Source organism: Petaurus breviceps, unplaced genomic scaffold, assembly GCF_028583685.1.
Source record: "Petaurus breviceps papuanus isolate PSGF00001 unplaced genomic scaffold, PetGlider_PUasm1.0 287, whole genome shotgun sequence".
In the NCBI taxonomy this organism is placed as follows: domain Eukaryota; kingdom Metazoa; phylum Chordata; class Mammalia; order Diprotodontia; family Petauridae; genus Petaurus; species Petaurus breviceps.
In genome coordinates, this window is record NW_027186029.1 from 1,011,411 (window position 1) to 1,024,844 (window position 13,434).

The 13,434-nt window shown below is 52.6% G+C and overlaps 1 protein-coding gene across 1 annotated transcript in view; it reads left to right on the forward strand.

The window, feature by feature from the left end:
- The first annotated feature begins 9,529 nt into the window (after nt 1-9,529).
- The window catches only part of LOC138167678 (zinc finger protein 420-like), a 35,902-nt gene continuing 31,997 nt past the window's right edge, over nt 9,530-13,434 (forward strand). Inside the window, exons 1-3 of the mRNA XM_069096617.1 lie at nt 9,530-9,824; nt 10,840-10,966; nt 11,160-11,243. Of these exons, the coding sequence (XP_068952718.1) occupies nt 9,738-9,824; nt 10,840-10,966; nt 11,160-11,243 (298 nt within the window). The 5' untranslated portion in view covers nt 9,530-9,737. The remainder of the gene's footprint in view (nt 9,825-10,839; nt 10,967-11,159; nt 11,244-13,434) is intronic.

Consider the following 13,434-nt stretch of genomic DNA (forward strand, 5'->3'; position numbering starts at 1 on the left):
TGCATATGTATGATCTATACACACACACACAGATATACATGCATACATACTAGAAATATGTGTGTGTGTATGAGAAAGAGAGACAGGCTGCACAAGGGTTAGAGCACTGGGCTTAGAATCAGGAAGTCTCATCTTCATGAGTTCAAATCTGGCCTCAGATACTTACTAGCTGTGTCACTTTACCCAGTTTGCCTCAGTTTCTTATCTGTAAAATGAACTGGAGAAGGAAATGGCAAAAATCACTCCAGTATGTTTGTTAAGAAAACCCCTAATGGGGTCACAATATGTCAGACACAACTGAAATGGCTGCCAATAATGACACAGATGTGTGTGTACATTTAATTAAAATGTATAAGAATAAGAATCATTCCCCAGTTAATAAATAGTCAAAGGATATAAAAGGTAGTTTTCAGATGAAGAATTCCAAGCTATCAACTGCTATATGCAAAAATTCTCTAAATCACTCTTAAATAGAAAAAATGCAAGATTCCACCTTATGCCCATCAGATTGGTAAAGTTAATAAAATATAACAGATGCTAAGGGAATTAGGGAAAGCAGGAACATTAATGCACTCTTGGTGGAGGTGTAAACTGGTCCATATGTACTAGAAAGCAATGCCACTTCAAGTTATGCCCCAAAACCTGTTTGACTATATGGTATGATCCAGAGATACCACTACTAAGCCTATACTCCCAAAGAAATTAAAGAATAAAAAAAGTATTCATATATACAAACATGTTTATGACAGTTCTTTTTGTGGTGGTAAAGAATTGCAAACTAAAACAATAGGCATTGGGGTGGCTATGTGGCACAGTGAGTAAAGCGCCAGCCCCAGAGTCAGGAGGACCTGAGTTCAGTTCTGGCCTCAGACACTTAATACCCACACAAAAAAACCGAGCTGTGGAACCTTGGGCAAGTTACTTAACCCCAATTGCCCTCCAAAAGGCAAATAAATAAATAATAAATACATAAAATGATGGGCATCAGCTGAGGAATGGCTGAACAATTTGTGGTCTAGGTCGGGGGTGGGGAACTTGTGGCCTCCTAGGTCCTTGGCTGTGGCCTTTTTTTTACAAAACAAATTCTTTTATCATTATTTATTTATGTTATTCAGTCAAGGGGGCACATTTAAGGACCTAGAGGGCCAGCCCTGGTCTAATTAGGTAATGTGGGACTGTAGCTCAGGAGAGAGGCTAGGGCTGGGTATATCCATGCAGGAATCATCTACGAAGAGCTAATAGTTGTACCCATGGTGCCTGATGGGGTCATGTTATGGGAATGGAAATTTGAGATCTTCCCTGCCCATAGGCCCTTTGATAGGCTTAAGTGCACCTGGAGCCTGTGGTGGGAGGCTTGGTTTTCAGGAGATGCTTTGTGATTGGGCTTCAAGAGGGTTCTGACATTCTCTGAGCCAGGAGAAGGCTATGTAAACTCTGATGTGAGGCTTTGTTCTGGGGCTCAGTTTGAGAAGTGTTCTGTGATTTGACCAGACAAGACTCTGGGCAGCTGTTGAGCCCCCCAGCTTTGAAAACCCAGATGTCGATGCTTCCCTCTCTGGTAACTGTGACTAGGTATGGATGTAATGGTCAGACAGTTGGAGTCCTGTCTGCTTAAAATGTTTCTGTCTCCTTGTAACTTCTGCTTGTAACCTGTCCGTATACTCTGAAGTTCAGGGTGCTGACTTTTCCCCTGAACTAGGTAAATGATATGTTTAATTGATTAAAGCAAGTTTGTTAACCCATTTTGAGTTGCTTTCCTTTAGAAAAGCAGCTCTAAGAACCTGTGTTGGCAGCCACCCTGAGGACGCTGGGGTGCTTGCTGCTACAGGTTATCAAGTGGGATAGCATCATGGTAGAAAGGAAGAGGGCTCATGACTGAGCCTTGGTGAATGTGACTCAGATGAAAAATCAGCAAAGGGTTCTGAGGAGAGACTAGATGAGAAAACCTGGTGTGGAAATGTCCTGAGAGCCCAGAGAGGAGGCAGCCTTGGGTTTATGGAATATTAAATTATTGTATTTTATTATTGCCAAAGACTCTCGATAATGACTGCTTGAGAGACTAGTTGGAGATCTGCTAATGCTGTTTGTCATAAACTTCTTTTCCTGCCCTTTCCAAAAATTATTTTCCTTGAGATTCTGGACTTTTTGTTTCTCCAGAAGACTTGGTATTTTTGTCGAGTTCCAAATAGTAACTGAAAAATCAATGAACAAGTATTTTGTAAGTGCCTACCATGAGGGTAGCTAGGTGGCTCAGTGGATAGAGTCAGAAGACCTCAGCTCAAATCCAGCCTCAGACACTTACTAGCTGTGTGACCATGGGCAAGTCACTTCACCCCTTTTGCCTCAGTTTCCTTATCTGTAACACCCCTCCAGCATGTTTACCAAGAAAACCCCAAATGATATCACAAATAGTCAGACACAACTGTAAATGACTGAACAACAGCAAGAACAACTCTTGTCTGTCAGGTTTTGCTCAAATCTAGAAATACAAAATTGAAAATGAAATGATTCTGCCCTCGAGGACCTTATATGTTATCCAGGATGGGAAGGGGGGAGGTAAGCCACATTTCTATAGTGCCTCCTGTGTGTCCAATACTGTGCTAACTGCTTCATAAATATTATTTCAGTTAGTGTGAAAACAATCCTACCAGAGAGTTGCTGTTATTTTCATATTTATAGCTGAGGCGACTGAGGAAAACAGGCTAAGTGACTTGCCCAGGGTCACACAGCTAGTAAGTTCCTGAGACGGATTTAAAGAGAAACCGTATGTGGATGTGAGGAATGGGGGGACCATCCTCCAGAGCACACAACATACTCTATTTCAGACATTTCATAGTGAGGAGAAACCGTATAATTTCTCTGAAAGTGGCAAATTCTCCCACCTGAGCACATGCCTTAGTGAACACTGGAGAATTCACCCTGTAGAGAAATCTTATGAATGTCATGCATGTGGGAAGGCCCTCTCCCAGAGCACTGTGCGTCAGGAGATTCCTTGTAGAGAGCTATCTTGTAAACGCTTGGAATGTGGCAAGTTCTTTTCTTCACCACAGGATTTAGTGAATATTGAAGAATTCACACTGGAGAAAATCTTATCATTGTAATGAATGCAAAAGACCTTCATCACCTTCAACAGGATGAAAACAGTATTAAGATCCACACTGGCCTGAAATTCTTCAACTTGAAAAGGCTACAAGCCAAGACCAACGTGGAGGGAGGGTTGGTGCATGACTTTCTGTCTGTACGTGATTGTGCCTCAGAGCAGCCCCTGAAGCTGAGATGCAACAAAGTGCAGATCGATTCTCTGCTGCTGATGCTCATTTTGGCCTCACAATTAACACCAAGAAAGACCAGGGCTCCATCAGCCAGCACTACCCCATTCACATGTGGAACCAGTGGTTACAGCTAATGGAGAAGTGTTAGGTGCTGTGGATAGCTTGCTTATCTTGGCAGTGAACTTTCCAGGAATGTACACATTGATAAGGAGGTTGGCACAAGCCTTGTCTGACCTAGCTTACTTGTTTGGGAAACTCCACAGGAAAGTGTGGGAGAGAAATGGCATTAGACTGACTGCCAGACTGAAGGTCGCAGAGCCGTGGTGCTGACCTCAGTGTGCGTGCCTTTGACACCTGGACAGTCTGCCAGTGCCAGGCCAGGAACCTGAATCACTGCCATTTGAATTGTCTTAGGAAGATTCTGAAGATCGCCCGGCAGGAGAAGGGACCAGGCAGTGAGATCCTTACTGAACTCAACTGCCAAGCATTCCAACTCTGCTTCAGAGAGTGCCAGTGTGATGGGCTGGCCATGTTGTTCGAATGCACAGCGTACTCTTGTCAAAAAGACTGTTCTTTGGGGAACTCACACACAGGGAAAGCGTTCACGTGGTGATGAGAAAGGCCACTTTCAAGGTGTCTGAAGAACTTTGGAAGTGATTGTGTGACGCTGGAGATGCTGGCACAGGAGCACTCAGCATGGCATGCCCACAGAGAGGGTGCTGTGCTCTCTGACCAAGCAGATTTGCAGCAGCTCAATTTGTGGAAGGCAAACATCTAGACATTGCCTCTCCATGTTCACATGGACTATTTGTGCCTAAGCAGCGGTAGTCTTTCCAGCCATACTGGTCTGATCAGACACACTGTACCCTGACCCCAGCATAGTGATATCATTTGGGTTCTCTTCAAGAATGAAGGACCACAAGCGACCAAGGTGCATCTCTGGGCATTTGGAGCACTTAGTACAGGTGACTATCATTACGACATGACATCAAACAGCATGAAGGTCATCCTTGTCACAGTGAGACAAGTGAGGAGTCTAGGAGGGTGTGATTAAGGATCAAGTTTGCCTAATTAGGATCGGATTCGCTCCCACAAAATGACACACAGTCACCAAAACTGATAATAAAAAGGAGTTTATTATAGGAAAAAGAATGGTAAAGAACATTCCTTACATATGCAATATAGGCAACACAGCAATGCTAATAAGCTTAGTAAGATTAAAAGTATTACTATAAGCATAGAAGAAAATGAAAGAGAAAACCTCACCAATCGGGGAGCACCAGCTCTTCCCTTTTTCACAATGGCTGGGGGGTCCCAGGCACAGTGTCCTCTCCATGGGTGAGATTCCAATTTGGGTTTCTCACTAACCAACTTTTAAGGAGTTTAGACAAAGAAGGCTTTGTGCCAGTGAGTTGGAAAAGAAACAGTAAAGTCGGAAGAAAGAGATAAGGACTCAAGGATTGCTGACTGAATATATGATAAGCAGGGGAAGCAAGCTAAATCAGCAAGGACGTGAAAGTAACTAGTGGACATTCCAGTATCTGCAGCCAAGGTCTTTACTTACCAAATAAACTCTGGGCGGATAGCCAGTGGTCCCAAAGTTTAAAGGAATCCAGGAATGGCTAGTTCCTGGGGTCTACAAGCACACACAGATAGGAGGGTCATACCAGGGCAGGGTCATAAAGGAAAAATCTATAGGCCATGGACAATATCATTATAAGGGGTAGAAATTAACCCTTCAGAGGGCTCCAGGGTTAGCTGCCTGTCACTGGAGGATGGTGCTGCACTCTGCAGTGAAAGGGGAGGTTAGGGGGGAATTGCCGTGAGAATGTGCACTCTGTTTTGGACATATTGGAGATTAATATGTTTACTGGACTTCCAGATGTTTGAGGAAGCAATTGGACTTTGAGATGTCTGAAAGATAATTGGAGATGTAGGATGGGAGGTCAGTAAGAGAGTCAATTTGAGAATCATCAGCAAAGGAATGTTAATTAAATCCATCGGAGCTGATGACCTCTCCAGGTGAAATAGATGATCAAATAGTAGGTGAGTCCTCCTAAAACCAGCAGACCTGCTTCCAGCCCAGCTCCCACAGCCACCACCAAGAGGAGAAATCACGGTGGAGAAGGGGTGCTCCTACAACAGCTGCCAACAAGCAGACACAAGGGCCCTGGGAGAGGGAGGGGGAGCCCCCACCCCCAGCCTGTGGGTGAGGCCTCACAGCCATCAGCTAGGGACAAAGGCCTGGTCATACCCACCAACTGCCACCCAGGGATCAGCACCCTGAACGAGAAACAGGAGGCACCATGGCCCAGCCGAGTCCCCCAGCGTGTTCTCTTGATCACATCCCTCTGTAATGGGAATGGGAATTTGAAGATCTTCCCTCCCTGCCTTAATAGACCTGGGGGGAGTTTGAAGACCTCCCCTGCTTTGAAAGTAAACTCTGCCCCCTAATAAGCTGAATGTACTCACATGGAGCCTGTGATAGAGCCCACAGGAAGCTGGGAGCCAGAGCCAGAGAGAAGGTGGGAGAGAGAGGAGCTCAGGCAAGGAGAGAGGTTTGTGAGTAAGTGTTGATCTTGTGGTGGTTTGTGGGAAGGCTGAGGGATGCTGTGGCTCTCAGTATTATTATGGATGCTTAATATCTTTGGTACTATGATGGAATCGGCTTGCTGGTTTTAGGATTCAGTTTTCTGGTGTCTAAATAAATGCTTCACTTCTGTCCTCTATATGGAGAGTTTGGTATATTTTGCATTTGAAAGTCATGGGATATTTATAGTCACAGTCTTTATTGTGATCATGGGCATGTAAATATTGCACTGGTGCTACACCCCCATACCATGATGGACCAGCCCAGGGCCCTGAACCTAAGAGCCTTGGGAATACCAATGTTTCCAGCCCAAGGCCTAAAGCCATTTGTCCTGGGTAGCAGCCCCTAGGAAATGTAGCCTGGCAAGTGCTGCCCCAGTCGCCCCAGTCACAGCTATGGAAGACCCAGAAAAGAAGGTTCTTGTCGCCAAAGTCCTTGGCACCATCAAACGTTTCAGCATTGGAAACCGTTATCATTGGAAATGACACTCAGAAGAGGCATTACAATCTGCTTCCCAGCTGCCCTGAAGGACCAGGGACCTTTCCATCTGACTCGTAGCCTAAATCTTGCCTTTTCTTTGTCTCCTCCATTAGAATGGGAGCCCCCTGAGCCAGGAGCTGCTTTACTTTTCTGTTTGGATCACTTCTGTTTAGTGCAATGTTTTGTCCATAAATGCCTTATTCATTAATTCAAAACAAAAACATGTATATTCAAAAACGTTCAGAGCAGCATGATTTGTAACCAGAAAACTACTGGAAGAATGCTAAATCCCAGACAGCAGGAACTAGCTAAATAAATGGCAGTAAATTTATTATTAATATGATCAAGAGGTATGTATATGTGGAATATAAATAATCTTCATGTATGTATAGGCTATATCAATTTGGGCCATTGGTGTGGAATACCATAATGCAATAAAGAGATAGATGTTCAGAGAATATAAAACCAAAGAAACAGTCTAGACTGGGCATTATGTAAGTAGGCATTATATTACTGTAGCAGCAAGCACCCCAGCATCCCCAGGGTGTCTGCCAACACAGATTCCTAGATCGGCTTTGTTAAAGGAAAGCAACTCAAAAATGGGTTAACAAGCTTACTTTAATCAGTCAGATATGTATCGTTTACCTAGTTCAGGGGGAAAAGGTCAGCACCCCAAACTTCAAAGTATAGACAGAATTATCAAGACAAAAACAGATCAAGTAGACAGATTTCCAAACTGTCCAACCATTACATCGATACCAAACAACATCTGGGTTTCAAAGCCGGGGGGCTCTGGACAACAGCTTTCCAGAGTTTGATCTGATCAAATCACAGAGCACTTCTCAAAGTGAACCCCAAAACAAAGCTATACATCAGGGCTTATATAGCCTTCTCCTGGCTCAGAGAATGTAACAACTTTATTGACTCACTGGCCAATCAAGAAGTATCTACTGAAAAACAAGCCTCCCACCCCAGGCTTCAGGTGCACTTTAGCCTAGGGGCAGGGAAGATCTTAAAAATTTCCCATTATAATTACATGGCATTATGATGCCATGTAAGAAGCAAAGTGAATGGGAACTAATGGAGAGAGGCACCTGAGAGACAGGAAAGGAGTGCCTGAGAAGAAGGCATGGGATACTGGAAAGAGCCCTCGATTTAGAGTCAGAGGGTCTGGGTTCAGGTCTTGTCTCTGTCACTAGCTGCCTGACTTTAGGCAAGTCACTTAAACTCTCTAGACCTGAGTTTCTTCAGCCACAAAATAAGGGCCTTGGACAAGATTACATCCAAGGTGCATCCCAACTCTTAAATCCTTATCCAGTGATCCAGAACCTTCATAAAGTTTGCTGTAAATGATCAAGTCCAATACCAGTAGAGCTGTTTGTAAGTAGGCGAGCTTTTGTGCTGCTGGTAACACTCTGGGTCAGCCCAAGACAAGATGACAAAATGAAAGACCCCATTAGCTCAGGTCCTGTGACCAAACAAAACTAAGGAGGATTTTGATGCTGGAAAATGCTAGAAACAATCCTTACCTGGCCATCCAAGAATAGGTTTAATGGCAAATTATGGCACATAAAAGTAAAAGAAATTTTACACCTCTAGGAATGACAAAGATTCCGAGAAATATGGTAACAGGGACATGGACAGATGCGGTCAGAGGATGTAAAGTGAGGGGAGTGTGGGGATGGGGGTGGGGGGGGGTGATATGCTGTCCGTAATCGCAGCCCTCCTTACTCTAGCTATGGCCCGATCTTTTCTAATCAAAGACTTGTAAGCACGACATTAATCTATTAAATAATAGATTGGCATTGGAACATGTGAGGATACTGCCGGAAGATGCGAGTATGAGATGGAGCGATTTGGCCTAGAATTGCAGCCCAAACACCACATTCAGCCTTGACATCCGCCACTGGCACACGCCACCAAGTGAGTTCGGCCTGCGCTTCCCGAAGCTCTGGGGACGATTAGGCCGATGAACCGGGTCCTGATTCTGTCCCTTGGCTGACATCGTGACTGCCTCAGCTGTTCGGAGCAGTGACTGTCCGAATCCGGACGGCTGGTGGTCCGTCGGGTCAGTGCCTTACACGGAGCGCCACCCTAATCGGGGCACGTACTGAGCAGGACCAGACAGCCGAGGGCTCCTGCTGCGTAACTGGCTCGATTCGCTCGTACCACCAGACTGCTCACTGAAGCGGGTCTGCCCCATCAGCCCTGTCTTAGGGGCATCTCATCCTCCGGGGGCGCGGATTCCTCCAGGGGGAGGCCACCCGCTCGGGACGGCCGGGTAGCGGGGCCAGCCTTCCACGGACCGCTGCCTCCTCTTCCTCCCGGCGGCCCTCCATCGCTCCCCTCCCCCTCGGCTCAGCCAGGGACCCCTGGAGGCGCCCCGCCCCCCCCCCAGGACCTGGCGGGCACAGAGGCTCCCTGCCCGACAGTTGGGGGTCTGTGTGACCATGGCATCCCGGGGGAAGTGAACTCGGACACGCGCTCCCCGCGTCCTTCTCGGACCCAACTCTGCGGGGACCTCGGCCCGAGCCAGGGATCGGCCCCTCCCCCCCCGCTTCTCCCGCGCCGGCCCGCTGTCCGCTCCGCCGCCGGACGCGTCCTGGGCTCCCGACACCCCCGGTGTCCGGGTCTGCAGGGGCGAGCCCCGCACAGCCCGCACCGGGCCCTCGGCACGCACCCGGACACATGCAGAGCAAGGCTTGGGGAGCGTCGGTTTAGGCGACAAATGGGGCGGGGTGGCCAGCGCCCCCAGCATAGCCCCAGCCCCCATTCTTGGCCAGGGCCCCCCAAGAGCAGCGCTAGCCGGCCGGGCGCCAGGGCATCAAACCCAGGGGGAGGAGTGGCACGAGGCCACCGCTGGGGGCGAGGCACACTGGAGCTAACTCCTCCTCCCGGCTCCCCCGGGGCCAGTCAGAACCACCTATAGCTGGGGGCGTGGCCCGGGAGGGGGCGGGGCACGCGGGGCGAACCCCTCCTCTCCCTGCTCCTCCCGGACCTCTCTCAGGCCCAGCACGCCTAGCGTCCCAGTGTGCACGGCGGGGAGGCTCGGCCTTGGCGGCCCCCAGGGCCCTCGGCCTCGGGACTTGGTTGGGCCTAGGGCAGAAATCGCACGCCGTTTCCAGACTACGTTTCCCAGAAAGCCTTCCCTTTGGCCGAGCTCACGTGACTTCCACTTCCGGAGGTCATTCCGGAAGTCAGTCCTTTCAGCTCTCTTCCCCCAGGTCCTAGAGGATCCGGCGCGGATCTTGCCCAGCTGCCCCCGGGGGGGGGGGGGGGGTGCCCGGGCCCGAGCCAACTGAGGCGCACGCGCAATGTGCCGGCGAGCCTGGCCACGCCCCTCCCTGCGGGTGGGCGCAGCAGCGCCCACCGTCTAGTCCCGGCCGCCCTCCAGGATGCCCTCTCCCTTCCTGCCTCCGGGCCAGGCCCCAGAGAAAGCAGTGGAGGGTCCGAGTTCGCCTGTGTCCTCCGCAGGCCCCCAGGTGAGCCCGGGACTGGGGGACAGCCGGGGAAACTGAGGCAGCGCCGAGCCGGCAGCCATGGGGCGTGTGGGCCCTGCACCTGTGGGAGGGCCCTGCCTGGAGGCTCAGGTCCGCGGGGCTGGAAGGGAAACTGAGGCACCGCGGGAGGCGCCACTTGCCCAGGGCCCCACAGCTGGGAAGTGCCTGAGGCTGAATTCGAATCCAGGACCCACTGACACACCCCCCCCCCCCCGCGGCCTCCCAGGCACCTCCCCCAGGCCCCTCCCCTGGACAGAGGGACACTGAGGCAGGGGCTGTCTAGGGAGGGGCAGGTCTGCAGAAGGCCCACTTCCAGGAGGGGCGGGGCTGCAGGCGTGACCCCTCCCCTCCCCCACCGGCCCTGGGGGCGGGCCTGGAGGGGCCCCTCTGTCCCCCGTGATCGCGGTGATCGTGGGGAGTTAAGCAGGCCTGCACGAACCAAGCCAGTGCGGCCAGAATTGGGAGGAAAGCGAGGTCCGCAGACACGTGGAGAGCTGAGCCAGGTTCACAGGCTACCAGTCACCCGGGTTGGTGAGTGGTCCCAGGCCTGGGGAAACACCCGAGGCGCGGAGGAAATGGAAGACGGAACGCCGGTGCATTGTTGGTGGAGCTGTGAGCCCGTGCAGCCATTCTGGGCAGCGGAGGGGCGGGCCTGCAGGGCCTGAGGGGGGGGGCACCAAGGTCGGGAAGGCGCAGGAAGGACGGACCGGACGCGGACCCGCCGAAGCCCGTTTCTCACTTTCTTCCATTTTATCCGAGTCCTGTACAAAGCGACTAAGATGGGAACGTTTGGCGTGATCGCGTGTGGAGTCTCTGCTTATCCCCTCGGGGAGGGCTGGAATTTGGAACTCAGAACTTTGGACAGAAATGGGGGCGGGAAGAGTCGGGGCTGGGAGTCCCTGGCTTGCCCCGGTCTTGTGGGCCAAGGCCTTTTCTGGCCCCTTCTAGCGCCCCCCCCCCCCCCCCCCCCCCCAGCACAGGCAATGTTGTCTTCCAGGAATCCGTGACGTTCTGGGACGTGGCCGTGACTTTCACGGAGGAAGAATGGGGCAGCCTGGCTCCTCCTCAGAGGGAGCTGTACCGGGAGGTGATGCTGGAGAACTACAGGAACCTGGCGTGCCTAGGTGAGGACCCTGGGCGGCCCCCAGGCCCCACCTGCACTGGCAGCCTCAGCCCTCCGCTGGGGGCCTCCGGGCCGGGGCTCGGGCAGAGTCCGCTGCCCCTGCTGCCCTGTGCCCCTCAGGGCCAGAGACAGGAGTGCGGATCGCCCCCCAGGGGACTTTCTGTCCTGAGCCCTTGTCTGTCTCCAATGGGCAGGACTGGCCACTTCCCCCCCAGACGTGATCGTCCAGCTGGAGGAAGGGGAGGCTCCGCGAAGGCCCGAGGGAATCTGCCCGCCAGGTGAGTGGCAGCCCCCTCTCCCTGCCCCTGAGAGGCACCCAGCGGCCCTTGCTTTGGGCTCCTGCTGTGGCCAGGCTCCCGCCCTCCTTCAGTGGGGGCCTGCTTCCTGCCCTCCGGGCGTTCTTCTCTGTGCCCTCTGGACTCGTGTGTGCTCAGGCCCTCCTCACTCCTCTTCTGGCCCTTTGTTCCTTTCTCCAAGATATTTGTGGGCACTGGGGCAGGTGGGGCTGAGGGGCGTGCCCCGTGCTGGTATCTGTTCAGACCTCAGTCCTTCCTTGGGTTTAAGGGTCTGGGTTTTTCCCCCAAACATTGGAAACCTTCACTAGAGAGGTGGCCCAGTGGTGCAGTGGATAGGGTACTGGCCGGGCATGAGAAGAACCCGAGTTCAGGTCTGGCCCCCGACACGTGATCCTGGACAAGTCACTTAACCCTGATTGCCTCACCAGAAAAAAACAGAAAGAACACCCCCCCTCCACCTACAGTCCTGAGTCAGCTCTCCTTCCTAGCTAGCCTCCCCTCTTCTGAGGGCTCTCGCTGACCCGCCCTCTCTCAGGCTTCCGCCAGATCTGCTGACCCTCGGTCCTGGGCTTTGGTCTGACTGCTGCTCCCCCTCCTTGTTCCCTCCTCACCTTCCCTGGGTCTCTCTCCTCCTCTCCCTCCCAGCCTCTGGAGCCCAGCGTCTCCCCCTGGAGGCTCCCCGGACCCGCCCAGTTCACTCTTTCCCACTGTGCCCTCCCTCCCTCCCTCCAGACTTCCTGTCCAGTCCCCTCGGAACCCCAGGCTCCCACCGAGAGCCTGGCATGCAGGGCTGCCAAAGCTTGGACTCTTGCCTCCCCGCCCAGGGCACCCCTTCCTCCTGGAGCGTTTCAGTCACCTCGGCTGCACCTCGAGTCTCCCTGAACCCCAGCTTGCCCCCACATCGGCCAAAGTGCTTTTCCTGAACCGCAGCCTGGCCACATCCCTCGCTGCATGAGAAACGCCAGCGGCTCCCTGCTCCCTCAGGACCCAATGCGAATCCCCCCGCTTGCGGGTGACGCCGTCCCAAGTAGGCCCCCCCCCCCCCCACGCCTTCCGCTCCTTGCTGGACCCTGTGACCTTCCTGTTCCTCACACATCTCTGTGTCTTGGCCCTGGGGGTCACCCGGTGGCAGGAATGCCCTCCTTCCCTCTGGCTTCCATCCAGACTTGGTTCTGGCATCAGCTTGTACCCAAAAGCTAAGAGGGCGCTCAGGCATGGGGAGCCCTGCACGCTGGGGGCAGAGCTCGTATGTGGGGCGGGGAGGAGACACGGTCAGATCCGAGTTCTGGGGCATCCCCCTGGCGGCCGCATGGACGGTCGATCTGGGAGGCTGACAGGCCCAGACACAGTCTGTGAGCTGGCAGGCCACGGATGGGCAGGAGAGGAGGGGCTGGGTTCAGCAGGCCTTGTCAGCTACTGAGCTGTGGGGGGATGGTGAGGAGGGGAGAGGCAGAGGGCAGAGGAGCCCTCTAGGGTGGTGTCCCTCTGTGGGACAGTGCGAACATCGGTCTGCTTCTCCTGGCTCTTGGCCAGAGGGGCCAGACAACTGGCCCACAGCTGAACCTCTGAAAGTGTCACTGGAAATATCTAGAATAATGCAGGCAAACCCAGGCAGTCTCAGCCTGGTTCATCAAGTCAGCGTGTGGCCCGCAGGGACCCCCGTACCTTTGGTGACCCTGGTTCCAGGTGCCTTTGACACCTTTGTACCCCCGCGTTCGGGAAGAATGCTCGCTTTCCAAGAGCTGTCCCAGCGGAAGCACAGGTGCTGTCTGTGGTGGACATGCGGACGCCTGGAGAGGCGGCCCCCTCTGTTTGCTGATCCAGGCCAGAGTTTAGGAGAGAAAGTAGGGCAGTAGGGGGTACAAGTGAGGCCCCAGGGAGAAGGGGTAACAAGAGGGGAGCCTGGGAAAGTGGGAAGTCTGAGGCCCCGAAGCAGGCTCCAGCCGAATTGGAATTCAGATTGCACATTTTTAGAAGGGAGAAAGTAGGGGCAGCAGGTGTAGACTGGCAGGTAGGAGTGGAGCCAGGGGGGTCATAAAGCCTGGCGAACATCCAGGGGAAGGGGGGTCACCAGTGTCAAAGGCTGCAGAGAGGACAGGAGGACCGAGGTGGGGGAGAGATATCTGGTCACTGGACATGGAGACCCAAGGACAGATCGCAAAGGCTTCAGAGG